The 27,706-nt window shown below is 33.9% G+C and overlaps 1 protein-coding gene across 2 annotated transcripts in view; it reads right to left on the bottom strand.

Annotated features, from left to right (window-relative positions):
- NBEAL1 (neurobeachin like 1) overlaps positions 1-27,706 on the bottom strand; it is a 178,036-nt gene that overhangs the window by 93,485 nt on the left and 56,845 nt on the right. The window contains exons 10-22 of one of the 2 annotated variants that reach the window (XM_079925384.1): positions 21,827-21,913; positions 19,630-19,713; positions 16,405-16,503; positions 15,734-16,314; positions 14,235-14,367; positions 13,487-13,606; positions 11,677-11,980; positions 8,906-8,991; positions 5,299-5,388; positions 1,978-2,146; positions 1,388-1,521; positions 753-912; positions 544-646 (exon numbers count right to left, since the gene is read on the bottom strand). In XM_079925384.1, the coding sequence (XP_079781510.1) occupies positions 544-646; positions 753-912; positions 1,388-1,521; positions 1,978-2,146; positions 5,299-5,388; positions 8,906-8,991; positions 11,677-11,980; positions 13,487-13,606; positions 14,235-14,367; positions 15,734-16,314; positions 16,405-16,503; positions 19,630-19,713; positions 21,827-21,913 (2,150 nt within the window). The remainder of the gene's footprint in view (positions 1-543; positions 647-752; positions 913-1,387; positions 1,522-1,977; positions 2,147-5,298; positions 5,389-8,905; positions 8,992-11,676; positions 11,981-13,486; positions 13,607-14,234; positions 14,368-15,733; positions 16,315-16,404; positions 16,504-19,629; positions 19,714-21,826; positions 21,914-27,706) is intronic. The other variant, XM_079925385.1, reaches the window with a different exon arrangement.

The following is a 27,706-nucleotide window of genomic DNA, read 5'->3' as shown; positions in this document are numbered from 1 at the left end:
TTTATATATAAAAGATTTCATAGTTTAAAAGAAGTTGTTTCCATGTAATTATTAGAATTCATAGAATCTTTGGCTTCTTCTTCTTTTTAAGGAAAACCTTTTGAAGTTAGGAGTTGCAATGACAAAGACATAAATAGTTAAAACAGCTTATATTTATGCAATACTAAGACAAAAATGGTTAAAACAGCTTATATTTATGCAATACTATGTAGCAGACACAGTTCTATGTGCTTTACACATTATTAATTCATTTAATTTAATCCTCAAAACAACCATAGGAAGTCATACAGTTTTATTATCTCCTTGTCACAAAGCAGAAAACTTTAGCACAGAAAAGGTGACTAAGTTGCCTATGGCTAGACAATTAATGAAACATAATATTCAAACCCAGTGTATGTGATCCACTGTTCATCATTTTAACCTCCACAACATCCTGGCTCTCTGAAGTTAAAGGTATTAGAACTGCTGGAAAATAAACAATCTAGATGTTCCAATCAAGTAACAGAAACAATATCAAACTGAGAAAGAATAAGGATATCATACCCATAATAAATCCTAAGTGTATCTAGGAGAAACTGTACACCATACTTCTTTCGGAAAACTCTCCTGCTGTCCTTGATGATGGTGGAAAGATATTGTATGTGACCTAAAATAGAAAGTTCACTCTTCAATTATATACCTAAAATAAAGTCACATAAGTAGTAATACATTTCTAAAACAACTATAAAATTTATCCAACAGCCTGCTCTCACCAATTCGAAAGGGAAAATCGCCACGGTTCCAAATACGGAAGTCAAAGAGTAAATACTGATACATTTGTTGCAGGAGCTGCATATTTTTCTCTAATGATACCTGCTCAATGAGTAACTGAATTGCCATCAATACATTAACATCCATCAAGGTGCTTGGCACCTGAAATCCAAATAGAAGAGGGTTCTGTAAAGTTCAGTTTAAATAACTGTCATTAAGCTATAATTTGAAATGATTAATTCAGAACATCTACTAAATATAAAACGCTTGGTTAGAAAAATATAAACAATTTAAACATTATTTTTTCTGATGTAACTCTAGAACATATTCCTAAAATAGTGTCTTTAAATGATGAAATATCCCAAATACCAAAGTTAACACACAAGGTCCTTATATCAAAGATTATACACTGTTATGTAAGATATGTAGTTCTTGTATAAGGTGATTCAAGTTTTAAAAAGCGGCTTGTGAAATAAATTATATCCATTAATATAACTTAAGCTATAATAGTATAATTTAAAAAATATATTTAATAAAAAATATATATATATATTTATTTATTGGAAAGAAAAAAACCTCAACACTAACTGGTAATTACAATCATCAGTCACATGTACATAACGTTAGACTAGCTCACCTTTTGAAGTAAGGCACCAAGAATGGCAACTCCATGGGAGTGAATAAGATTGTCCTGGTTAATAGGATGTCTTTGAATAAAGTGTTTCACAATCAAGATAAATGTTGCAATTAAATTTCTCTCTAGTCTTGACTCTGTGGAATTGTGAAGATGTCATTAATTATCATAATTATGCTCATCACTTTTGTATCACATGTTCTATATCATATGCATATTATAACAAACAAGGAATTTGGTTCAGGAATTTGCATCCAAAGGTCACTTGCAGAACATAAATATCAGAGAAATCAGTGACTGCATATTATATACTTATATGAACATGTAAATATTTTCTCTACCATAAATTTAACAATGTTGTCCGATTTCTGCTAACAGTACAAACTAAGGATAGTCAAGAGTATAATCAACATCTTAAGTGTTTTCACTGAAGTATTATGCACTTTCTGAACTCCATTAGTAAAATTAGGGATGGACTACTTCAGCTACAAATGGTTAAGTTTCTTCATCATGGTAGCAAGACATTTCAATCTATCTTTCAATTAATTCTCAAGTTTCTCAATGACTAGTTCACGTTAATTTCAGCTTAATACCTGATGCCTTTGTGGAGTTCAATACCACCCAATCTCCTTCTACAGGTGTTATCAGTTCAGGAACTGTGCTTTCATTCAATCCCTCAGGAATCTGTCCTTCACCAAAGTGGCTGATTTGTTCCATTAGAGGAAAAAGTACATTTACTCCACCTATGCAGTTTATGCTGTCCTGAAAGAGGAAACTACAATTTTTTAAAATTATAAAACACAGGCAATTTTCTCATTTAATACCTACACAGCATGTATGAGGTTACAATTTGCTAAACCTTTAAGTAAAGTATATGATGGCCTAAGCTAAAGGAACCCTTGTACAGGTATATGCTTTAAAGAGCAGCCTCAAGGGTCACCAAAATCAATACTCAAGAGACAAGGCCAGACCATTTTAATACACCTTTGTTTTCCCAAGTTTACGAATTCCCAACATAGGCAATCTAAACATGACCCCATAAGTAGACTTCACCACGTAACACTAGTGATATAAGAGGTAACAACTGTCACAAGGCAATTAGTCACAACAAACAGGAGAACAAGTCATGAAAAAAAAGAATGTATTTGCAGTACAAATATGACTGACTCCTCTACTTTAAGTTTACAAAAAAGGTGGAGTGAGTGGCTTCAACTGAAGTTCAAAGTGACTGACTATTCTGGATAGCTTAACAAAATATATTCAGTATCTTAGACAAGTTACTAATTCCCCTAGCCTCAGTTTCTTCATCTGTAAGATGAGGATAATATTAATTCCCACTTTGTAAAGTTGTTACAAGGATGAGATAAGCTAATACATGAAAAGTGCTTAGTGCCTGACATACAATGGGTGTTATATAAGATTAGCTATTATTAACTGCTAAAATGTTCTGAACTGCTGTGTTTACATACCTTAAGTCCGTAAACCACCTCTTCATAGTCTTTGCCTGTTTTTCATATTGATTTTTAAAGGCTTTTTACAGTAAGTAAACTAGAATTTTGGATGGGAAGTGTTTTTTTCCCCAGTTGTCATGTCATTTAACTTTTTTTGGCTTTGATTTTGCTTCAGTATAAAAAAGCAATAGTCTTGTTCTTGATAATTCTGTTCCTTTTTGATTTCTACATATCTATACTCAAGGCAACAAAGACTGCTTTGATTTTCAAGTATAATGTATAACACAAATAATCAGCTTTCTCTATATAAGTAATCCATAAAACTATCCTTACAAAACCAATCTTATACATGACATCAAAAGTTAACTTACGAATTGGCAAACACATCATAAATCTTACTATGTAAACAGGTAAGAATAAGTGTCCTTATCTCAACTAAGGATTAATCTCCAAAATACATAAACAGATCATGCAGCTCAATATTAAAAAGACAAACAACCCAATCAAAAAATGGGCAGAAGACCTAAATAGACATTTCTCCAAAGAAGACATACAGATGGCCAAGAGGCACATGAAAAGCTACTCAACATCTCTAATTACTAGAGAAACACAAATCAAAACTGCAATGAGGTATTATCTCACACCAGTTAGAATGGGCATCATCAGAAAACCTACAAGCAACAAATGCCGGAGAGGGTGTGGAGAAAAGGGAACACTCTTGCACTGCTGGTGGGAATGTAAATTGATACAGACATTATGGAGAACAGTATGGAGGGTCCTTAAAAAACTAAAAATAGAATTACCATATGACCCAGCAATCCCACTACTAGGCATATACCCAGAGAAAACCATAATTCAAAGAGACACATGCACCCCAATGTTCATTGCAGCACTATTTACAATAGCCAGGTCATGGAAGCAACCTAAATCCCCATCGACAGACGAATGGATAAAGATGTGGTACATATACACAATGGAATATTACTCAGCCATAACAAGGAACGAAATTGGGTCTTTTGTAGAGATGTGGATGGATCTAGAGACTGTCATACAGAGTGAAGTAAGTCAGAAAAAGAGAAGCAAATATCGTATATTAACGAATATATGTGGAATCTAGAAAAATGGTACAGATGAACTGGTTTGCAAGGCAGAAATAGAGACACAGATGTAGAGAACAAACGTATGGAAACCAAGGGGGAGAAAGCGGGTGGGGGGGGTATGTGGGGGTGGGTGGGATGAATTGGGAGATTGGGATTGACATATATACACTAATATGTAAAAAATAGATAACTAATAAGAACATGCTGTATAAAAATAAATACAATAAAATTCAAATTGAAAAAACTTACAAATTGGCAAACAAGTCATAAATCTTACTATGCTAACAGGTAAGAATAGGTGTTCTTATCTCAAAGTCAAAGAGAAAAAAGCTTTATACCACATGAATAACATGAGATTAAAACAAACTTATGGATTCATTTTTACATAGAAGAATTATCCTAATGATTTCTGTTCATTGAAACAATAAGCATATTTTATTGGTATTAAATGACTAGAAGACAAAAGTTTTGTTGTTGTTTTGCTGATTTATCAGCAAGTTCCAGTATAACTATATTTTATATTTATTTTTATTTTACTTAGGCTGTAATTTCTATTTAATATATCTTTTAAGGAAATCCTGTATTTTAGAAATAGGATATCTCTGACTTTCACATTAGCCCAAATAATCTTTACTAGTTTAATCACTCAGTCAACAATGTTATTATGTATCCCTGTGCCAGGCACTGGGGGAAAAAGCAGTGTTCCCTCCTTTGAAGTTCTTAAGGACTACTGGAGAATCAAGCAAGCAAACAGTTAACTATTCACAATGATAAGTGAAATAATAGAAACTGCTATAGGTACTCCTGACAAGAATAGTTAACTCCATCTTGGGAAATAAGTAGAGGACTTTAAATAGAAGCAAAGACATTACATCCAGCTAAGACATAAATATGAGGCACATGAAAAAGGCAGACAAGATATAATGGCTAGACGGGGTTATGAAGAAGAGGAAAAATTACTCATCTTTAACCTCAGAGAGGAAAGATCTAAGTTTGTTTAAAGCTGATGGACAGGAGACGAATGTGATATAGGAGAAAAGGGATAATCAAAGAAGTCTCTGAGGGGTTGAAATCTGTTACACAGTTTTAGGGATTAAATACCTTAAAAGTGGAGCTATTAACGAGGGCAGCATATTTTTCTTATGAAAACTGCTAAGCTCATGGCATAGTTTAAAAAGGTAATTACGTTACAAACAAATCAAATAGTCATTCAACTACTTATTTATTACCCTTCAAACTGTGTATCTGCAAACATTTTAAACAGGACTTATTCAGATCAATCTGGTGGTGCTCAAAAGACAAAAGTTTTTAAAGGATCAGTACACTTAAATAATACGTTGCCCATCGTTCATCATTAACTTACCTTAATGTCCCAGTTTACTACTTTGTTTCCTGTTAACCTTCCATGCAAACAATTAGTAGATAAATCAAGACAGATTGAATTTTTGCAGGCCTAAAAATAAAAGAAAAATATGGCAAACAGCTAAGAACAATGAAGACAAAACATAACTTTAACTATATATGGAACATTTCACCATAATTTTAAAAGGTATATAGTATAGTCAAGGATAAGATGCTTACAATATTAAGTTTAGTATTACTATTCTCTGATTGTCTTTTAAAAGAATCAGGGACTAGATTCTAATGCATTCACTCATCAAATGCAGGTCACTGCTGCTTGTCATCTGACAGATAAGGATTAGCTAGAACTTACCATTTACCAATCACATAGTTTAAAATTCCTTCTATTCTAAACCAATATATGCAAACAGATTTTTGACTTTTTAAAAAATTCAATGTTTTATTCCCATTAGTACAGAAAATTATATCACAATACAAAAATCAAACCACAGGCACAAGACATTATTTTCCCTTATATTACTGACTGACAATTTTAGTTATATTCAAATTAAGAGCTTTGTCTGCAACTCTAGAAACTGTTAAAGTTATTTGTTAACTTCCATAAAGGTTTATAAACCAGGGAACCTCACATGTAACCTGTGAACTGGCAGATAATGAAACATTCTTGAATCTAATCCCCAGACCAAAAGAAAATAAAGAAACCTACAAATTTTAGCACAGATGATGTGGTTGTTGCTTTTCTCTTAAGGCAACTGAGAAACATTGATTTAATAAAGTAAATGTAAATTGAGTTTACATTTAACTCAATGTAAACTGTATTAGTCTCCGAGACAGAAAAGTCTTTCTCCAATTACTACCTTAGTTTGGTACTATGTATCTATGACCTGTCCAAACACAGTAATCTCCCTATGGTATGACTGCCTCCAGTCTCTCTCTCCAATACAACTTTGACACTGTAGCTCAAGACCTTTTTCTAAAATGCAAACCTGATCATATCACTCTTCTTAAAATCCTATCCATTGCCTACTATTTAGCCTGGCATAAGAGGTTTGCTATGATCTGGCCTCCACTTGGCCCTCTAACTTCATTTCTGGCCAACTGCTCCCACTCAGTGACCTATACCCAAATACACACAGAATCCAGCTTTACATTCTATGCCTTTGTAGGTGTTGCTCACTGAACATCCCTCCCTTTACTCCGCCTTTTAAAACACAAATCAAACCATCTTTTCTATGATATTCTATCCTCCTGGAAGAACCAACCACTCTTCCTTTGTACCCACACTGTATTCTGTATATAATTCCAACACAAAAATATTGTATAGTGGTTAAGCATTAAACAGGTTAGGTATCAACTAGAATTATGAGGCTAGGCAAGTTACTTATCTTTCCTCAGCCTCAGACAACTAGAGCTTAGAAAAGATACAAAGAGTAGAACATAACCCTCCGAGCTTTTGTAAAGATTAAGTGAAACAGTACATGTGAAACATTTAGCATAGTGCTTAATACATTGTAAACACCGAATAAATGGTAGCTAAAAAATGCTTATAAAATTATATTGCACTTATTTTTTACACATTTATTTCACTTTAGACTGTAAGCTTCTTAAAGCCAGAGGTTTTAACTTACTCATCTTTGTATCCTAAAAGTTCAGACAACTCTTGGCACAAAGAGAACACTCAAAAAATTTTAAATTGATGGTTAAACACCTCCTACAAATAAGTACAAAGATGAAAAACTGTTGACTGTTAAAATTTCCTGGAGTAGCTTTTCCCAAACTACCACTTGTTAATAAGTGAAATGAAAATCAAAATGTGTTCTATGTTCAAATAACTGGTGAAAAAGTAGGATAAAACAAATGTGAACTAGTTTCTTTATAAGCAGAATTTTTCAAGTGTATAATCCATCTCCAAGAAGGATATACAGAATGCAACATTCCCTCAACGTTATTTAACCACAGAATTCTTGTATCATGATATGTTACCATTTTCAAGAAATGTTCCTCCAATAAACTGTTTTATTGTATATATTTGTCATATCGGGTTTTGTGACCAAAAATAGCTATTTTAAATATTACAGAATTTTTACTTCCAAAAGTAAAAATTCAACCTTAATATTATTAAAATCAAAGTTACTTTGAAAAAAGGATATGCCAAAAAGACTCAGTTAGTCATCACATGTCTAGACATGTCACCGATTAGTGAGATTAAGTCCAATTATTTCCTATCCAGCTATACGGAATAGTTGTAATGAAAATAAGTATAAGAGATAGTCCCTGGAGGAAAAAAAGAAAGAGATAGTCCCTGCCAGGAAATAACTTAAAATCTAGTTTGGTAAACAAACATGTATATCCTTGGGAAAAAGTATTATAAAAACCAAACAAATAAAAAATAAGAGACTCAAGAGATATTATAACCAATGCAATGTTCAAATGGATCCAAGATTAAATTTTTAAAAGGCTCAACAAATATTTTGGGGAAAACTGGGAAAATTTGAACATGGGTTGTAAAGGACATGAATTATTGATCATTTTCTCAGGGAGGTTAATGATTATGTTGTAAAGTTTAGGAGTAAAGTGTCTTGATTGCTATGTTGATCTGCTTTCACAAATGATTTGAGATAGACAGATGAAGACCAAGTGCAGCAAAATGTTAGTAACTGGTGAATTTAGGTAAAGAGTATACAGGATTTCACTTTACCATTCTTTCAACTTCTCTCTAGGTTTGAAATTAATCAAAATTAAAAGTTAAGGGGAAATACCACCTGACAAGTAAATTTTATTAGGTTACACATAAACAAGTGTTCAAAGTAATAAATTATGACAATGTACTAGCTGGTTCAACTAGCGGGGGAAAGGTCTATGATGTATAATATCACACAACAGAAGCAACTTCTGGGTTAAAGTAACATTAAATATAATGAAGGCAATTAATATTGTTTATGCCACTTCTCCCTTTTCTTCCTCCCAGTTCTACCTTTGATCTTTCCCTCAGCCCTTGCTAACCTCAATTACTTTCACTAGATAAACGACTTTTCTTGAAGGAAAAAGGACTGGGCATGGTATGCGTATATGTAGCTTTTCTTCTCCTTCTGATGTAAACATTTCTTTTGTTTTCTTGTTAACCACATTTTAAAAATAAACAGGGAATTCCCTGGCAGTCCAGTGGTTAGAACTCTGCGCTCTCACTGCCGAGGGCCCAGGTTCATTCCCTGGTCAGGGAACTAAGATCCCACAAGCCGCACAGCCAAAAAATTTAAAAAATAAACAAAGAAAAAGTTGAGCACAATTCTGTTTCAACTCTCCTTCCAAAAAAGAAGAATACATTTAAACAATTTCATTTACTGAAGTTGATTCATTAGTACAAATTCCCACTATAACCATTTCCATTCATACGACTGGGATGACATAATGATAACACTTGAACCACAGCTGAGAACTGCAGCTTAATTTTTACTGCTTCTCGTCTTCTTTTGAAAATTAATAATTTTTAACAGTAATTCAAGCCCCTTCTTCTCAATTACCCACTGAAATGACAAAAGGAATAAAAATGGAATTTTAGTTCACAGCATAGTTACAGCTAGATGGACAGTCCATGCATTTACTCTGACCTTTGCAGTGTAGTGAAGAAGGATGTTACCAGGCAGGTCAGCCATGTCAGACTCTTGAAATTTCCAAGGGCTTAAACAGTTTGGACCTGAAAATTATTTATACACACATACACACACAAATCATTGAATATATATGGCCTCCTCAGGTCTGTGTAATCAGAAAAAAAATTTTAATTAAGCTGTTTCAAGCTTCTTATATAACACAGTTAAAACACATTAGCCAAAATGTACTTTATTTTTATATCACATCCAATTCGTCTAACACCTAGTAAAGTTCGGAGAGGGGGTAGATCAATCTCTACTACAGAAAGGAAATTTTATATAGCATTAAAAACTAATATAAAACATAACAAAGTTTATACATTTATCAAATGTAAAACAATTCAAATTTGTAAGATAAAACAGCAAAACAACCAATCAATAATGTGAATAGATATCACAGAAATGGAACAGCAAATGAGTAGGAAAAAACTCTTGACCTTACTAAAAAAAAAAACAAAAAGAAAACTACAAATTAAAGCAAGGTTCCATCTGACATCAAAAAATGGAGGAAACAGTATTTACCATTCCATCTTAATGAGGCTGTAGTGAGTTGGATATACTTATGTGTTACTGGTAGGCACTGTCAATTGTTATATCCGTTATGAAAACTGAGTAGGTAACATGTATTGAGATCTATAAAAATATTCACACCCTTTGAATATTTATCCTGGGAACTTATCATAAGCAAATCCATCAAAATACAAAAAAAAAAAAAATTGGTACAATAGTTCATCATATTTAATCTTTGAAGTTTATAACTATTAAAAATTATAAACAACCTAAGTAAATCATGCATTATGAATCTAATGAAATATTATGTAGCCATTAAAAATAATCATTATAATACATAACAAATAATTATTATTTATAAGAGTAGAATTTTAAGTAGGAAAATTGTAAGAGCAAAATCCAAACTATATAGCTATAATGACTACACTAAATGACTTATTATTAACTTGGAATTTATTTAGATTAAAGGTCAACTTCAAATACTTTGGTGAGTTTTAAAGTAACGACAAGGTTCTAATACAAACTTTTTAAGTGTGGACAGAGACATCCATCTCAAAACTCCATGTAATCTAAAAAAAGACATTCTGACAAATAATAAGCTAAGCTGCAGAGTTAATGTACATAACTACTTATAGGCTTAACTCCTGAATTTTGCAAATAGTTATGATCCAATAACAACCAGTGTGTATCTTTAAAATCAGAGCCAAGGGCTTCCCTGGTGGCGCAGTGGTTGAGAGTCCACCTGCCGATGCAGAGGACATGGGTTCGCGCCCCGGTCCGATCCCACATGCCACGGAGCGGCTGGGCCCGTGAGCCATGGCCACTGAGCCCGCACGTCTGGAGCCTGTGCTCCACAATGGGAGAGGCCACAACAGTGAGAGGCCCGTGTACTGCAAAAAAAACAACCAAAAAAAAATCCAAAAAATAAAAATAAAATCAGAGCCAAATGAAAAAGTAAAAGCAAAAACAAAAACTTGTAATTTTATCCAAGAGCTCCTAATTCTAATGCCTTCATGAATTCTTCAGATATATTACTATATAAATTATAAAAATGACAAGTTTTGAATAAGACTCATATGACTCCAGAATCAGTTGTGTGACTTCTTATGAAGACAAACTTACACTTTGTTTCATCAATGTATTAAAATCTGTCAAAAGCACCGGCAGTATTATAGATTGAATTGTGTACTCGCCCACTCAAAATTCCTATGTTGAAGCTCTAACCCCCAGTGTGACTGTATTTGGAGATAGGGCCTGTAAGGGGTAATTAAGGATAAATGATGTCATAAAAGTCGGGCCCTAATTCAATAGGGCCCCTTACAAGAAGAGGAAAAGACAGCAGAGATCTCTCTCTGCACATACACACAGAGAACATATTCCATGTGAGGACAGAGCAAGAAGGCAGCCATCTACAAGCCAGGAATAGAGGATTCACCAGAGACCAAGCCTGACGGAAACTTGATCTTGAATTCTAGCTTCCAGAATTCTGAGAAAATAGTGTTTAAGCTATCTGGTCTGTGGTATTTTGTTATAGCAGTCCTAATAGACTAACACAGGCAGTATTATGGATGATATTTGAAATATTTCTCAAAGTTTTGTTTTTTTATGCATATCAAAAAATGTATAGTATACTATAATTAATTATAATGTACTTGAAAGTTGTGAAGAGAGTAAATCTTAAATGTTATCATCACACACGTTAAAAAATGGTAATTATGTGAGGGTATGGAGGTGTTAACCAACTTTATTACAGTAATCATTTTGCAGGGTATACGTGTATCAAATCAGCACATTGCATACCTTAAACTTATGTATGTTATAATGTCAATATCTCAATAAAGCTAAGGGGAGTAAAAGTATGATGTGTGGTGGGCTTTTTCTTCCCTTTCAGTTCCAGTTAAAACAAATATAGTTGACCCTCGAACAACATGAGGTGAACTGTGTAGGTCCACTCATATGTGGATTGTTTTCAATAGTAAATAGACAGTACCACAATCCGCAGATGCAGAACCATGCATACAAAGGAACTGCATATATATGGAGGGTCGACATAAGTTATATGTGGATTTTTGACTTCATGAAGGGTTGGCACCCCTAACCCTAGAGTTGTTCAATGGCCAACTGTACATTCTTTAGATCAAATATATTCTTCAGAATATATTTAGGCAACAGAAAAAACTATTTCAGTTTAATTAGGCAGTATGATGGTACATGCTCACCTGCTAAATATAATGCCTTCACCTGAAGAGGCTGCAGTGCTTCATAGAAGATGATAACAGACCCCAGCTGACCCTCCAGAGATGTGGGACACCCCCATTCACTGTCTTGTGTTCCAGCTGATATCAATTTGGTAATCAACTTTGATTTTTCCATTGTTCCTCCCCAGGAAGCTGATGACAAAATTCCACCAAATGATGTTCGATGAGGGGTAATGGGAGAAGAAAAAGGTGGATCTGGGATTTGGGATGGTGGAGGAGTGGTGGTTCTTTGCCCAGCTGAACCAATGCAGCAAGAAATAAAAGGCTAAAAGTAAGAAACAAACAAATAAAATAAATTACACATTTTAATTAAATCTCTATTCTCATATTTAAAACAGTACATAAAATTAAGCAATACACTGAAAAACAAAGTTTTGTTTTTAGTGGATCATGCTGTGTGCATGTGTGTGTATACATAAGATATCATTACAGATGTTACATTTGGCCTATGGGATTTGGATGCATTACTTTTATAACTCACTTTACATCCTTCCGTAAAGTTTGAATTTTTAATGAGTAATTAAATTTTAATTTTAATGAGTATTTAGTAAATACTCATTTACTGAATTTAATTTACTCATTTAATTTTACACATTTAATTTTAATGAGTTTAATTTACTCACAATTTAATTTACTCATTTAATTGAGTATTTAGTAAAAGCTTTTTTACTTCACTATATTCTAAAGTAGAGAAAACCACCTTTCTCCCTTAAAATTTATAAGCAGAGAATTACACATCAGTATAATACTGCTAATTACAGATTATCCTGAAGTGATCATAGACATGAACAGCAACAAGAAATTACTGGAATCCTAGAGGGACTTGGAAAATAATCGAATCCATTCCATTATCTTCAGAAAAGGCCCTTTCAAAAATGTCCAAAAATTCTCAAAGAACTTTCACACTAATGTTGCTTAAGAATCACCTCAGTAAATAAATTCTATCTTATCCCTAACTACAATGTAAATATTTAAGGTTTCTTCATTGTTGTTTTAAAATCAATGAAAAATTCGATGATGGAAAAAGAGTGCATCTAAATATCTGGTATACCTGGAGAGCTTTATTAAATGATCCTTTGTCCTGCTCTATTCAATTTCTTTGGCTTTCCTGTTATGAGTCTATTCTTCTAAGACTTTAATTACATTTGTTTCTTTCTTGAATTGTTTTTTTTTATTATATGTTGTCTGACTTCATCTAATGACGACAGGCTAACAGAATTAAATATTAACTTACTATATCTTAGTATGCAGAAAACACTAAGACTTACAGGCACATATTTAGAATAAACAGAAGCTTATACATTAAACTGAAAAATTTTTCAAGAGTTTGCAATCAACTGGTCCCATAAAGAGTAGGTTAGGGACTTCCCTGGTGGTCCAGTGGTAAAGAATCCACCCTACAATGCAGGGAGTGCGGGTTCGATCCCTGCTCAGGGAACTGAGATCCCACAAGCCATGGGGCAACTAAGCCCGCGCGCCTCAATGAGAGAGCCCGCGTGTCGCAAGCTATAGAGCCCACATGCTCTGGAGCCCACGTGCCCTGTCGCCCACGCGCCCTGTCGCCCACGCGCATCACAACTAGAGAGAGAAAACCCACACACCACAACTAGAGAGAACCCGTGTGCCTAAGGAAAGATCCTGTATGCCTCAACAAAGATCCCATGTGCTGCAACTAAGACCTGACACGACCACCCCGCAAAAAAAGGAAAATAAATAAATAATAAAATAAATATTTATTAAAAAAAAAAAAGAGTAGGTTAGATGTGCTTACTTCATTCGTGGCAGGAAATCTCAGAGGGGCAGAGACCTTCTGCTGTCCATTGTCATAGATATATACAAGGCTCTGACCAAAGGGCCTTTTTCCAGGCATGTGAACAATGGTTATGTTGTGCTGGTAAAGTAAAACATATATTTAAAAAGTAAAAATTACATTAAGTCTTTGCAATAACAAATGTTTTCAGAGTATTACTATATAACTAGTTTGTGTGAAAGGTAGAAGAGTAAGTTTAAGCATAATTAAACGCTGATTAAAATGATGCTGTTAAAGTAACAATTTTGCCTGTAGTACTATAAAAGACCTTCTGACTATTCTAGAAAATCTACACACAATTGTAACATAGTACCTTTTCTGCATTTTCCAAGTCTATGAGTGTTCTTTAGAATTAATGTTTCTAATGAGAAGCATTTTATTTTTTAAGAAAAGCAACAGAAATGCATTGTTTTTTAACAATTTCTGCTCTCATTTTAAATTGTAATTCAAAATCAAATTTGATTCTAGAAAACTTGAAAGAAATATAACATTTCAATCTAATTTTTTTAGCAGAAAAATGATTACCGCTGAGATTATGATAAATGGTATTAACTCCTTTATAGGTAAACTTCAACATGAATAGAACTTTAACATAAAATTAATCAACTCTCAACAAGCAGATGATAACACCTGATGTACACACACCAAACATGTGTTTTTTTTAAAAGGAAAGAACCCAGAAGTTAGATGTGATGCCCTAAAGCCTTACCCAGAGGGAATCACAGAAACTGTGGTCAGGAAGCATAACTGTTGCATATTCTCTTTTCGTGCACACTGCCACAACCAACATACCTGAATGGGTAATAAAAGCTTCAAAACCCATGCCACTTCCTGTAAAAAAGCTAACAAAAGTATGTATTATCAGAACTTTTGAAGTCAGTTGTACAGTTTCATCATCACTGGGACACACAAAACCATAACTTCATCATGAATATCTTTACAAAACACACTGTGGCTTACATTCTATTGTCACACACCATCAATCCCACCTTGCCTCAAAGTTGATTTTTAAACCTTTTCTGGGCATAGCAGTTTAGTAAATTATAAAAGGTAGCCTTATACACAGAATGCCATTAGCAAACTCTAGCAAAACTATAAACTTTCAAATCTTCAAAATTCTTCCAAATAAGATTCAGAAAGAATGAATAAAGTCTTAAAAATCACAAGGCATATTAAAATGTATTAGTTACTGAAGTAACTAAGTTTGGAAACACATAGGTTTTTCTGGTCCTTCATATAAATATATAGTAGCATCCTCAATAGAACAGAGAAATCACCATTCATTTTCAAGTTTACTATTCCTTTTTCCTCCACTTTTACAATAATTTTAAGAAGGAACTTTGTTTCCAAATTAGTTTCAGAACTTAACTAGCAAAATATTTGAGATATACAACTATTATTATGAAAGCAACAAAGCACTTATAATTAAACTGTGTACGCCCCCTAAGGAGGAGAGGCTTCAGATAAATTGTTGTACATTTAAAAAGTAGATGCTTAGGACTTCCCTGGTGGCGCAGTGGTTAAGAATCCGCCTGCCAAAGCAGGGGACACAGTTTTGAGTCCTGGTATGGGAAGATCCCACATGCCGCAGAGCAACTAAGCCCGTGTACCGCAACTACTAAGCCTGCGCTCTAGAGCCCGCGAGCCACAACTACTGAGCCCGTGTGCCACAACTACTGAAGCCTGCACGCCTAGAGCCCGTGCTCCGCAACAAGAGAAGCCACTGCAATGAGAAGCCCGTGCACCACAATGAAGAGTAGCCCCCACTCGCTGCAACTAGAGAAAGCCCGCGTGCAGCAACGAAGACCCAATGCAGCCATAAATAAATAAATAAATAAATAAATTAAATAAAATAGGGGCTTCCCTGGTGGCGCAGTGGTTGAGAGTCTGCCTGCCGACGCAGAGGACACGGGTTCGTGCCCCGGTCCAGGAAGATCCCACATGCCGCGGAGCAGCTGGGCCCATGAGCCATGGCTGCTGAGCCTGCGCGTCTGGAGCCTATGCTCCGCAGCAGGAGAGGCCACAACAGTGAGAGGCCCGCTACCGCAAAATAAATAAATAAATAAATAAAAATAAAATAAAAGTTTTTTAAAAAAAACGGTATTCCAGGAATAAAAAAATAGATGCTTAGAAAAACGTTTTCCTGTTTAAGAATCACAGCATATATTATGACAGTATTCATTTATATTCCATAACTTGTACCAGTACCTGTATAATTGTTTTCTTTTTCCTCCTTTGTTAGCATTGCCAAGAGTCAACTGATCCTGATCTAAGCAAAACCAAGCATTGAAAGAAAAGGCAGACCCTGGCCATTTCTGTATGGAAGGCACAGAAATTCCTGCCATACTATGTGACAAATTAAAATACTGCAGTGCACTCTCTAGACTTTGTTTTCGGGCCATTGTCAGGATTGCTCGAGTTACAAGAGTGGTATAGGGGTGAATGTACTCGGATTCATCCACTCTCAACAATCTTAGTAGTTGACGGATTTCTTCTGAGCTCACTGACTGACTCCCCAATGAACCATGGAGTGCAATCAAGTTCTCAGCACAAGTTCGATGGAGGGAAGAATGGGAATTAAGGGTTTCAATGATTCTAATTCCCATGTTTGCATTGACACAAGTAGTTCGACTTTGCCTATTAATACAACAAATTCTTTTCAGCCAATCAGAGATGAAGATTTGCAGGTCATGGGATTCTAGCTCTGGAAGCCACTGGATAAGAAGCAAGAGAGGCTGGACATTACTAATGCCCAAAATTCCAACTGAAGTGTGATCACCCTCTACAGCCTGTAAAACAACATAAGAGACAAAAGGTTAGTTACCATCTTTGATACAAAGATGATGGAACTTATTCTAATAAAGCTAAAAAAAACTCACCATATTCATAAGTTCTTTAAGTAGTTCCAGTGGTGGCTGACCCAGTGATTTTAATACTTCAAACATATGTGTATAACCAATTCTTTCTTTAAATACTTCCTAAGAGAGGAGAAATCAATACATCAAAACAGATTTTCAAAGACTGAATTTGTTAGAATATTAAAAATGTTGAGTAATACCCATTTAAGTTAATTAACAATATTAAAAAGATTATGAGTTCAATATTTCTGTTTTCTTAAGTCAGGTGTCTTCATCTTAAATATATTCCATATACCTTCTGGAATACAATGCTACAATAAAATACCAAAATGTAAAACAAATGGAATTAGCAAAGACTGTGTATTATAAAATTGTTATACTACTTGCAGATCCCTTTACTTTCTTCACTTGATTTGTTATTAGTACAATATTACTTGAAATCAAAACAAAAATGGAGAAAAAGTGAGGAGACTTTAGGAATAAAGGAGTCAGTAGCCTCAAAGAACTAGATTAAAGACTCCTGGCAATTTTGAGTAGTGGCCAAAAAACCTGGGTACGGTTTTCCCTCTGCTCTTTGTATTGAGTTGGCCAAAAAGTGCCTTCGGTTTTTAAGTAAAAATAAAAGACACATTTTTCATTTTCTTCAAGAACTTTACTGAACAACGTATTCACCCTTTTGTTCCACTACCTTCTGCCATTTTTCAGGCAACTTCATAATTCCATCTTCCCAAAATTTTTACTTTTTTGATTAAAGAACTCTTCCAAGTGCCTTTGACAGTCTTCTGGGGAATTGAAATTTTTTCCATTAAGAGAATTTTGTAAAGACCTAAATAAATGGAAATCTGAAGGTGCAATGTCTGGTGAATACGGCAGATGAATTAGAACCTCCCAGCCAAGCTATAACAGTTTTTGCCTGGTCATCAAAGAAACATGTGGTCTTGTGTTATCCTGATGGAAGATTATGCATTTTCTGTTGACTAATTCCGGACGCTTTTTTGTCAGGTGCTGCTTTCAGTTGGTCTAATTGGGAGCAGTACTTGTTGGAATTAATCATTTGGTTTTCCGGAAGGAGCTCGTAATAGAGGACTCCCTTCCAATCCCACCATATACACAACCTCACCTTCTTTGGATGAAGACCGGCCTTTGGTGTGGTTGGTGGTGGTTCATTTCACTTGCCCCACAATCTCTTCCATTCCACATTGTTGTACAGTATCCACTTTTCATCACCCATCACAATTTGTTTTAAAAATGGAACGTTTTCATTACGTTTAAGTAGAGAATCGCATGCGGAAATACGGTCAAGAAGGTTTTTTCGCTCAACTTACGTGGAGCTCAAACATCAAAGCGATTCACATAACCAAGTTGGTGCAAATGGTCTTCAACACCTGATTTGGATATTTTGAGTATATTAGCTATCTCCGGCGTATAACGTTGATTGTTCTCAATTAATGTCTCGATTTGATCACTATCAACTTCAACTGGTCTACCCGACCGTGGAGCATCATGCAGCGAGAAATCTCCAGCACGAAACTTCGCAAACCACTTTTGACACATTCGATCAGTCACAGCACCTTCTCCATACACTGCACAAATCCTTTTTTTGCATTTCGGTTGCGTTTTTACCTTTCTTGAAATAATAAAGCATAATATGCCGAAAATGTTGCTTTTGTTCTTCCATCTTCAATATTAAAATGGCTATACAAAAATTCACCAATTTTGTTAAGTCCTTTTTAAAATGCACTCTGATATGACAGGTGTCATACAATCTAGCAAAACTGTTTCAAATGAAGTTAAAGACAACCAAGTGCTACTAGAGCCATCTTATGGGAAAAAAATGAACGAACCTTTTGGCCAACCCAATATCTAAATGGTCTAAATTATCTGGAGCACAAAGTTCAATTTAATAAGCTCTAAGTCACACTTGGACTAGTGGGTACCAAAAGCCATAACGTAAAATGTAAAGAACACAAAAAAAACTAGCAATACTAAATTGGTCCAGTAAGTTAGGCAAAAATATATACACTCATTATAAAATCAAAAGGTTTAAACAAGTATGACTAGTTGTCTCTAGGAAGGGGAATTAGTTGACTGTGGGCCAAGGATAGGAAAAAAGTCTTTTTTCAAAAGGCATTTTAAAAAATAATCTTTCGAATTTTAAGCCATGCAACACATAACATAGTTTAAAAAATTATATTTAAAAAAGACCTGGACATCATTTCAGGTTTGAATTTCATAATACAGTATAGGCAATCCATTATATTCATAAACCAATTACTTAGAACTTAAAATAATTTTTTCCTTAAGTAACTATTATAAATGGAGATTAGACTTCCATGCCAGCCTGTGATAGTTGTAAAAGCCTATTCAGCAGGAATTTAACCATGAGTTATATATAGCAACATTTATAGGGAAAGTCAGTCTCCTAACAAAAACCAATAGAAAGTAAGAAATACAACTGAAAGCATGGCTTAGGGAACAAGGAATAATTCATTCATTTCTGGTACTAAATGAAATATATTAGAAGTGGTGGATAAGAAGGTAAAATGGTAAAAATAATTATAGACACATACTTATTAAGCACTTACCTTGTGCCTGGCACTCTGCTTACCATTTTACACAGATGATGTCACTAATCCTTAAAAGTACTCAGTGGGAAAACTACTAGCACAGAATCAGCATAAGTGGACTGCAGGGCAGAGTCAGTGGTAGTGAATGAGAAGGGAAAGAAAATCCTGAGGGTCAGTGACTACAAACAAAGAAGCAGAATTTCCAAGGCCATCTGGAAAAACAAGTCCCAAATTGACAGGGCTGTTCACATGTGAAAATTTTTCATATTCTAGATGGTCATAAACTGACCAAATAGTGAAAGAGTGAATATGTTATTAATGGAGAAAAATTATGATATAAAATTTAATTCTTTAAATGCACTAATCAAATAATCACTTAAAATGATCCTTTCAACATTTCAACACCAGTGCTCTCTTCCCATTCGTTGACTGATGCTGTAAATCCCTAGAGCTTGCAGTCAGTCATCAATGCTTTAAATAATCCCAAAGTACTGCCCATAGGCATCTCTCTTTTAAATTATCGGCAAAGTGATTCCTACACAAAGATGAGATATTTTGTGAATTATTTCATGAGTGAAACCTTACGTATTTTATACTTTCGTACATTACTTTGGGAATTATATAGTGAAAACAGGTATATCTATGATAACATTTTAGAGCTTGAGGACATATGTTTTACCTTAGCAGCTGGAGATTTGTTCATTACTGCTGTCAAAGCCTGAATGGTTGACACAGCCAAACAATCCAACTGTACCTGAAACACCTACCAGAGGAGGAAGAAAAGGTAAGAAATTAACAAATGTGTTCAAGATTTGTATTCAGTTAGGAAGCCTTTCTTCTGAAAACCTCAAAAAAATATTTAACATGCAATACATTCCTCTTCCAATGAAATGGATCTCTGAAACACTAAAACCTGTAAGAAAAGTTACATACTTGACAGAAAATAAGCCATATGTCAAGAAGAATAAGGTTACATTCACTCATTATATTAAAATGCTTTAAGGAGGAAAAAACCCACCAAGCTTAAACATGCTTTTAAAAAGTAATGGACAATCTCAAGAGGAAGGGAGGGAGGGCTATCATGGGAAATTCTTGTATGTTTTAATTTTCCTTCAAAAATACACTTGAAACTTCCTAGGTTAAAATTTCATTAGTATGTATAATAAGATGTCTAAAACAGTCTTATCTATATAGTTTCCAAACCCTGTTTTATAAATGAAATGGTATGTGCATATATCAATCAATCACATTTGCAAACAATAACATACATCTATTTTTATATAAAATGCAGAAATTTGAGGCAGAACAGAAAATGAAATATGTATCTATAAGCACTGTCATGTTTTTGAGAAGGCAAGCTTTAATGCCAGAAGTTGTAAGAAAAAATAAATACCAGCTCCATTTTGTCTATTTCTGTTTAAGCTTCATTATAAAGAAGAGATGTATTAAATTTCAGGGCAGTACATTCATAGAAAAAGAAACAAAAACAAAATAGAACATCAACAATGTAAAAAAACTGAACGTGAATGTTATATCAACAGACTTAGTCAACCATGAAAGCATAGTGTGAGGACTAGAAAGTTGTAAAAATTACTAGAAAGTTGTAAAAATTACCCCCAAATCTGCTTTTGGTAATATATTACTATGACTTGAAGCTCGTTACCCCACAAATAGAATTTTCCTCTCTGCCTCCCACTAAAAATGATCTGAGTAAAGGGGGACTGATTAGATCTTTGTCATTGTGGGCTCAGCTCTATCATTTTCAGGCAAGTTATTTAAGCTGGTATCTTGGTTTTTGTTGATGTTGTTTGTTTATTAAACATTATTACATAAAATAAACATATTGCATGTGTAATAAACATCATATGCATTAAACATTCTGCATACAGAATATCATAAAACTAAGATTTTTTTTCTTGACTTTATTGAAGAGGACTAGGCATCACAGTACCTATAATCAGGAATACTAATTGTCAACCTCTAAGAGATTATTATAACATTTTATAAATCTATATAAGAAGACTTTAAGAGGAACTAACACTTATATGGAAATCCAGAACGGTAGCCTGTAATTGATATTTGACATCCAGAAGAGAATAGATTATCATGTCTCTTTTTATACCACAGCTCTATTTATACACCTGGACATTAAGATAATGCTAATAATATGTTAATAAAAGATATCACATAAGCTCTCTCACAAACATTCTGGGAAAGACAAATAACAAAGCAATTTTTATAGGTAGTTTCTGCCAAACTAAATTGCCTAATGTATTGTGAAAAGCAAGATAAATTGTATATGTCTGCCTTATACCCGTGTAAAGGTGAGTTTTTAGAAAAGAAAAAAGTTAAATTTTATGCTAAATTAAGACTCAAAGAGCTCGGCATCTTCTTCCCTTCCTCCAAGATTTGGGTTGTCCATTGATTGTAATAATCATTTGTCAACAAGAGGCAAAGAATCAAGATATTAAAACTGATCAAACATATTCACGAACAAAGCCCTAAGGTCCCAATACACCACAATGCTTAGAAAAAGAAGCCCCCAAAATATGGAGTCATCACTAGGTGGACAGCACTGATATTGGGATTCCATTCCTGTACTTTATATTTCCTCAAATTGAAAAGAAGACACACATACATAGATGGAATCCTGTCAATCGATCGTTTATATCCCTCACCAAAATTTCAATATATTTATCTTTTAGATGAAAGCATTTATTTTTAAATTTTTAAACAATTTTCAAAAATAATTAATGAAGATTAGAAATAGATAATGTTTGTATACTTTAAAATATAAGAAGAAAAGTACAGGAATAGGTGCTCCCATTGACTGATTTTGGACTTCAGCTGAAACAAGATGCAGGCTTTGTAGATACCTGGTCCTCATTCATTTCTGTCAGTAATTTGTTGGCAAGGTCTTTCTCGTTCTTGTCTGCCACCTTACTGTTAGCATTTAAAAATAGCTGTTAAAAACAGAGACAAGAATAATGGAGAAAGAACATTAAATTGTTACCTATAAGCAGAAGTGAAGTTTAAATGGATTTCCATATCTCTTGAAATAAATCCAAGAATCCACTCATGAAGTATACCACTCTTAAAATGACAATCAACTGTCCACTTTTTGGATTACTAACATTAGTTCATAAACTATGTAATTAATTATCATTTATTTCTCTCTGAAACTCAAAGTTACCAAAATAAGAAACAACAGCAATAATTAAATAATTATTAGGAATACTTAGTTAATATTCCTGAATTCTTAAAGAATCAGCAGGGAATGACTCATAGAAGAGAAGGAAACTGCTATTGAGACAGACTAAAGATACTGTAGTAAATAATGTATAGTAAGGGTTCTGCAGCCACATAGGTGTGTGAAATGCTATTAAACTAACTTTAAAAAGGGGTCTTTCTGGAAATGCTCCTCAGAGTCTCGAATATGCTAATGTGTACTTTGACAAGGGAGGTCAGTGTGTAGTATTTCCCAAATTTATCTGACCACACATTTTGTTAAAAATTTTGTTAACAGTATTCTCCAAAATTATCAAGAGTTGAGCATAATTTATATTACTCTGTACAGTAGAAAGATGGATTAGGATTACCTCTGACATACATTGAGACTGCCCTTTTCTGAAAGAAATGAAAGAATCAAGTAGTTTGGCTTACATAAATAAAACCCAGCATCCCAAAAGATCTCAGTCAGTTTGGGTAAAGAGGAAAATAATTCAAATGAGAGTGAAAAGGGAGAGAAAGTTAGATTTATAAAGGGAGTTATCAAGAGCATCCTAAGAAGGAAGTTCTTCTTAGGAACTACTATCATTTCAGAAATTGAAAACAAAAATCCAGTAATGTGCTGAAAAAATGCAATATAAAATAAAATGGATAATAGTAAGGTATGCAAGAGCATAAGTAACGCTAAACCTAAAAATAGGTTAGTGTACACAATACAGGCTTTGGAATCAGAAACCTGCATTTGAATCTTGGTTCTGCTACTTATAAGCTGTCTGGTTTTAAGGAAAACTACTTAAATTCTCCGAGTTTGTTTTCTCAGAAATGAAAAGAATAAGATATCATGAAATTGGCGTGCAGATTAAATGAGATAATCCATGTTAGGTTATTAGAAACTGGCATACAACAAGGGTGAAATAAATGAATGCTGGTATTATTATTATCAGCAAAGATTTTAAAACAGTAATATTCCATATTGTCTAGGTGTAATAACACAGGACTGCTCAAAACTGATGAAAGTAAAAATAAGTAAAGTCTTTCCAGAAAGCAATCCATATCAGGATTCTTTTAAAAAGTTCTTACTCTTTAAATCAGTAATTGTATTTCTAGGAATCTACTCAAAGAAACAGTCAGAAATTGACACTAAGATTTTGGAAAAGAAATGCTCACTTCAATTCTGTTTACAACAGCAAAAAATTAGAAACCAGTCAAGTATCAACATAATAGAATACGTTAATAAATTATGGTTCATCCATAGGTTGAAAGAGAAATCCTCAAATTTTCTGGTCTAAAGACCCCTTAACACTCTTTAAAAAATTACTGAGAACCCCAATGAACTGAACTTTTATTTATGTGGGTTACATCTATCAATATTTACCATATCAGAAATTAAAATCAAGGCGTTTAAAAAATATTTATTTATTCAAAAAATAAATCCATTACAAGTTTATATAAAAACATGTTTATGAAAAATAACTATATTTTCCAAAATATACCTTAGTGAGGATGGCACTGCTTTTACATTTTTGCAAATCTCTTTAAATGTCTGACTTAAGATAAGACAGATGAACTCTCCTATCTGCTTTTTTTTTTTTTTTTTTTTTTGCAGTACGCGGGCCTCTCACTGTGATGGCCTCTGCCGTTGCGGAGCAGAGGCTCCGGACGCGCAGGCTCAGCGGCCATGGCTCACAGCCCTAGTCGCTCCGCGGCATGTGGGATCTTCCCGGACTGGGGCACGAATCCGTGTTCCCTGCATCGGCAGGCGGACTCTCAACCACTGTGCCACCAGGAAAGCCCTCCTATCTGCTTTTGCGTTCAAACTTTTATAATGTTGTTTTGGTTACAGTTTAAGAAGAAAATTAACTTCAAAAAGAAATTTTGTTAAGATTAGACTTCGCAGACTCCCTAAAATGATCTTGGGGATCCCATACTTTGAGAACTGCTGTGTTGAAATACCTGCAGTCATTAAAAGCAATCTTTTGAAAAATATGATGGCATATGGAAAGACTCATGATATAACACAATTAAAAGCAGAATAAAAAAATATTCAGTAGTATTCCAATTTTGTAAAGGAAAATACATCCACATTAAAAAAATATATGCAAATATTATGTATATTTTGCAACATTTTAAATACTATATATATGCTTTGTAAAAAAATATTTTTATGCTTTTTTCCTCCAAAATCTCTATATTGATTGTGTATTGTTCTAGAAGATAAATAAATATCTATTTTTTTAAAAATGAAAAGAAACTTGCTCAAGGTCACTAAGACAATGTGTATAAATCCAGACAGATTTGATTCCCAAAGTCAGGCTTTCAACTACACCATTTTGTCTATTCACTCCTAACAATCTTTTCCATAAAGTATCCCTTGGTTGCTCCTTTCATAAATTCTCATTCTTACTAAGACTGTCATGATGATAAATTTGTTGTAGTTGATTTTAAGGAGTAGATGTGGAGAAGAAAGAGAAGAAATTAAAGAAAACAAATCAAAGAAGATGAGCGACACCACAATATCAAAAGCTTTCCAGAATCTTATGACTTAAGTCCTCAAATGGAACTTTATATATTTACAATATATTTTTGAAAAAATGATTTCAACTAGCAAAGTGCTAAAGTCCATGTAATGGTTTTGAATTCTACTCTTTGCTACTAGAAATTTGCTGTTATTTTCTTCACATTAATTCAAATATTTTTGAACAGCTTAAAAAAAACTTACATTAACTCAAAGCATATCCCCCTTTCAAAATTCAATATAGTAAAACAAAATAATTCTTAAATATTTAAAGTTCATCATACCTATCATAAAAATTAAATATATGATTTCATGGAACTGTATTTTAAATATGTTATAGTATGATGAAACTCATTTTGACAAGCCCAGAAGTCTTTACACAAATATTCAAGGAAATTAATGTGTACTTAAACTGGTTGGTGAATCTCATGCAAAAAGAAAGCATAGAAACTGCAACAGTCACCCTAAAGATTTCTGTGTAATTCATAAATTGTTTATGACACTTTAAGCGTTAGTTGATAATGCTTCCAATGGGTCTGAATATTTAAATGAGGAATTGTCTTGATTCTGTATTACTGTATAAAAGAGTAAATGATTCATTCCTTATTAACAAATAACAGTTTAAACAGAAATCAATCATAGACATCTGTAGCATTCTATAACACATCTGGGAACTTAAGTTTTCACAAGATGCCAAACATTTTTATATATTCATAAATCATATCACCTCTCTCCATCAAACATGTTTGTATATACAGTAAATAAAACCTATAATTCTCTTATATTTAGTGCACAGAAAACATTTTTTCTACTGACTAAACAGTGACCTTAAGTACCAGTAATACAGTTACAAAACTACATATAACAATGAACTTAGGGTCAGAATACCTGGGTAAGAAATCCTACCTCCATCATATATTAGTGTTAAACCCTGGGCTAATCACTTAATCTCTTAGGACACATTTCCTCATTACTATAATAAAAGAGTTGGGCAGTTTATTTCAAACATTCCCCCTTGTTTTTATTATTTTAAAAATTTTTTATTAAATCATCTTAACTAATTTATTATATTTTTTAATAAGTTTATTTATTTAATTTATTTTATTTTTGGCTGCGTTGGGTCTTCGTTGCTGCATGCAGGCTTTTCTCTGGTTGCAGTGAGCAGAGGCTACTCTTGGTTGCGGTGCACGGGCTCTGGGATGCGGGTTTCAGTAACTCTGGCATGTGGGCTCAGTAGTTGTGGGACACGGGCTTAGTTGCTCCATGCATGTGGGATCTTCCCGGACCAGGGGTCGAACCCGTGTCCCCTGCATTAGCAGGCAGATTCTTAACCACTGTGCCACCAGCGAAGGCCCCTCCCTTGTTTTTAAAACTTAATGAGTCCAGATGTGGCACATATATACAATGGAATATTACTCAGCCATAAAAAGGAACGAAACTGAGTTATCTGTAGTGAGGCAGATGGACCTAGAGACTGTCATTCAGAGTGAAGTAAGTCAGAAAGAGAAAGACAAATACCGTATGCTAACACATATATATGGAATCTGAAAAAAAAAAAAGGTCATGAAGAACCTAGGGGCAAGACGGGAATAAAGATGCAGACCTACTAGAGAATGAACTTGAGGATACAGGGAGGTGGAAGGGTAAGCTGGGACAAAGTGAGAGAGTGGCATGGACATATATACACTACCAAACATAAAATAGATAGCTAGTGGGAAGTAGCCGCATAGCACAGGGAGATCAGCTCAGTGCTTTGTGACCACCTAGAGGGGTGGGATAGGGAGGGTGGGAGGGAGGGAGATGCACGAGGGAAGAGATATGGGGACATATGTATATGTATAACTGATTCACTTCGTTATAAAACAGAAACTAACACACCATTGTAAAGCTATTATACTCCAATAAAAATGTTAAAAAAAAAAAAACACTTAATGAGTCTAAAGTTTAGTGAGGAATCTACAGGGAGTCTGACTAGAATATTCCACAAATAAAGACTACTGCCAGGAGAGAAGGCTCAGGTCCCAAAGTCTAGTTTTCCCCTCTGAAATTGGTTTCTTCTCTACCATTTCCTGTTTCAAAACAAAATGTGATAAATGGTAACAAATAATTAAATTTTAAAATGGTATGACTACCAGCAAGTTTCTAGATCTAAATGATAAGAAACTTTGGCTTATAACATAGAAGAGTAAATATTAGCTCACCATCATGACCGCTATGTCAAACAGTTCTGTATTTTTAAAAGATACTGCTGACCATGATATGATAGAGATTTTTAATTATGTCTTAGTTTCATATACTGTATAAATGCACATGTGAGATCTTGCCTTTATTACTGAAGTTGTCTTTATAACTGATAAAGCCACGCTGCATTTTTACAACAAACAGAAGGTTTTATAAACATTTCTCTTATGCTGCTTTCACCTCCCTAGGATTTCTTTCCCAAGAATGATTTTTAAAAGGCGGACAGAGAGACCTTGACTCTACAGTGATAATTTGGTACTTCTGTTGACTTCATAAATATTCATTATGACTTACTTTATCAATATATTATTTCCTATTTTATGCTATTCTTCACAATTTTACTATAAGTTAAGCAATATAGTGACATAAATGTTTTCAAGGATACCCCTCCTAACAGAGTGGAAAAATTCAAGGAGCTGATGTTAAAATTCTTATTCTGGAATATTCTCACAGAATCAGAAGGGATCCCCAATATTTTTCAACAGGGAATTCATGAAAGGAATATTTCAAATAGAAAGGTAAAAGCTCTTTGAAGTAGTTTTACTTTCAAAGCCTTCTCAAGAAGGTTTCTGGTACCATCTTGAAATTTATGGAAACATATAATAATCAGAGATATTAGTTATTATGTACTTACACACAAATCTGCTACAAGTGTAAATTAGTAAAAACTTTTAAAAATAAGCAAATTGGAAGTATACATCAAGAACCTTAATAGTATTTTTATTTTTCTACTTTTCTACATTTTCCACTTATAAGTTTACACACAATGTTC

The sequence above is a fragment of the Stenella coeruleoalba genome, assembly GCF_951394435.1.
Source record: "Stenella coeruleoalba genome assembly, chromosome: 6".
NCBI lineage: Eukaryota > Metazoa > Chordata > Mammalia > Artiodactyla > Delphinidae > Stenella > Stenella coeruleoalba.
This window is presented reverse-complemented; position numbering and strand designations above follow the sequence as displayed.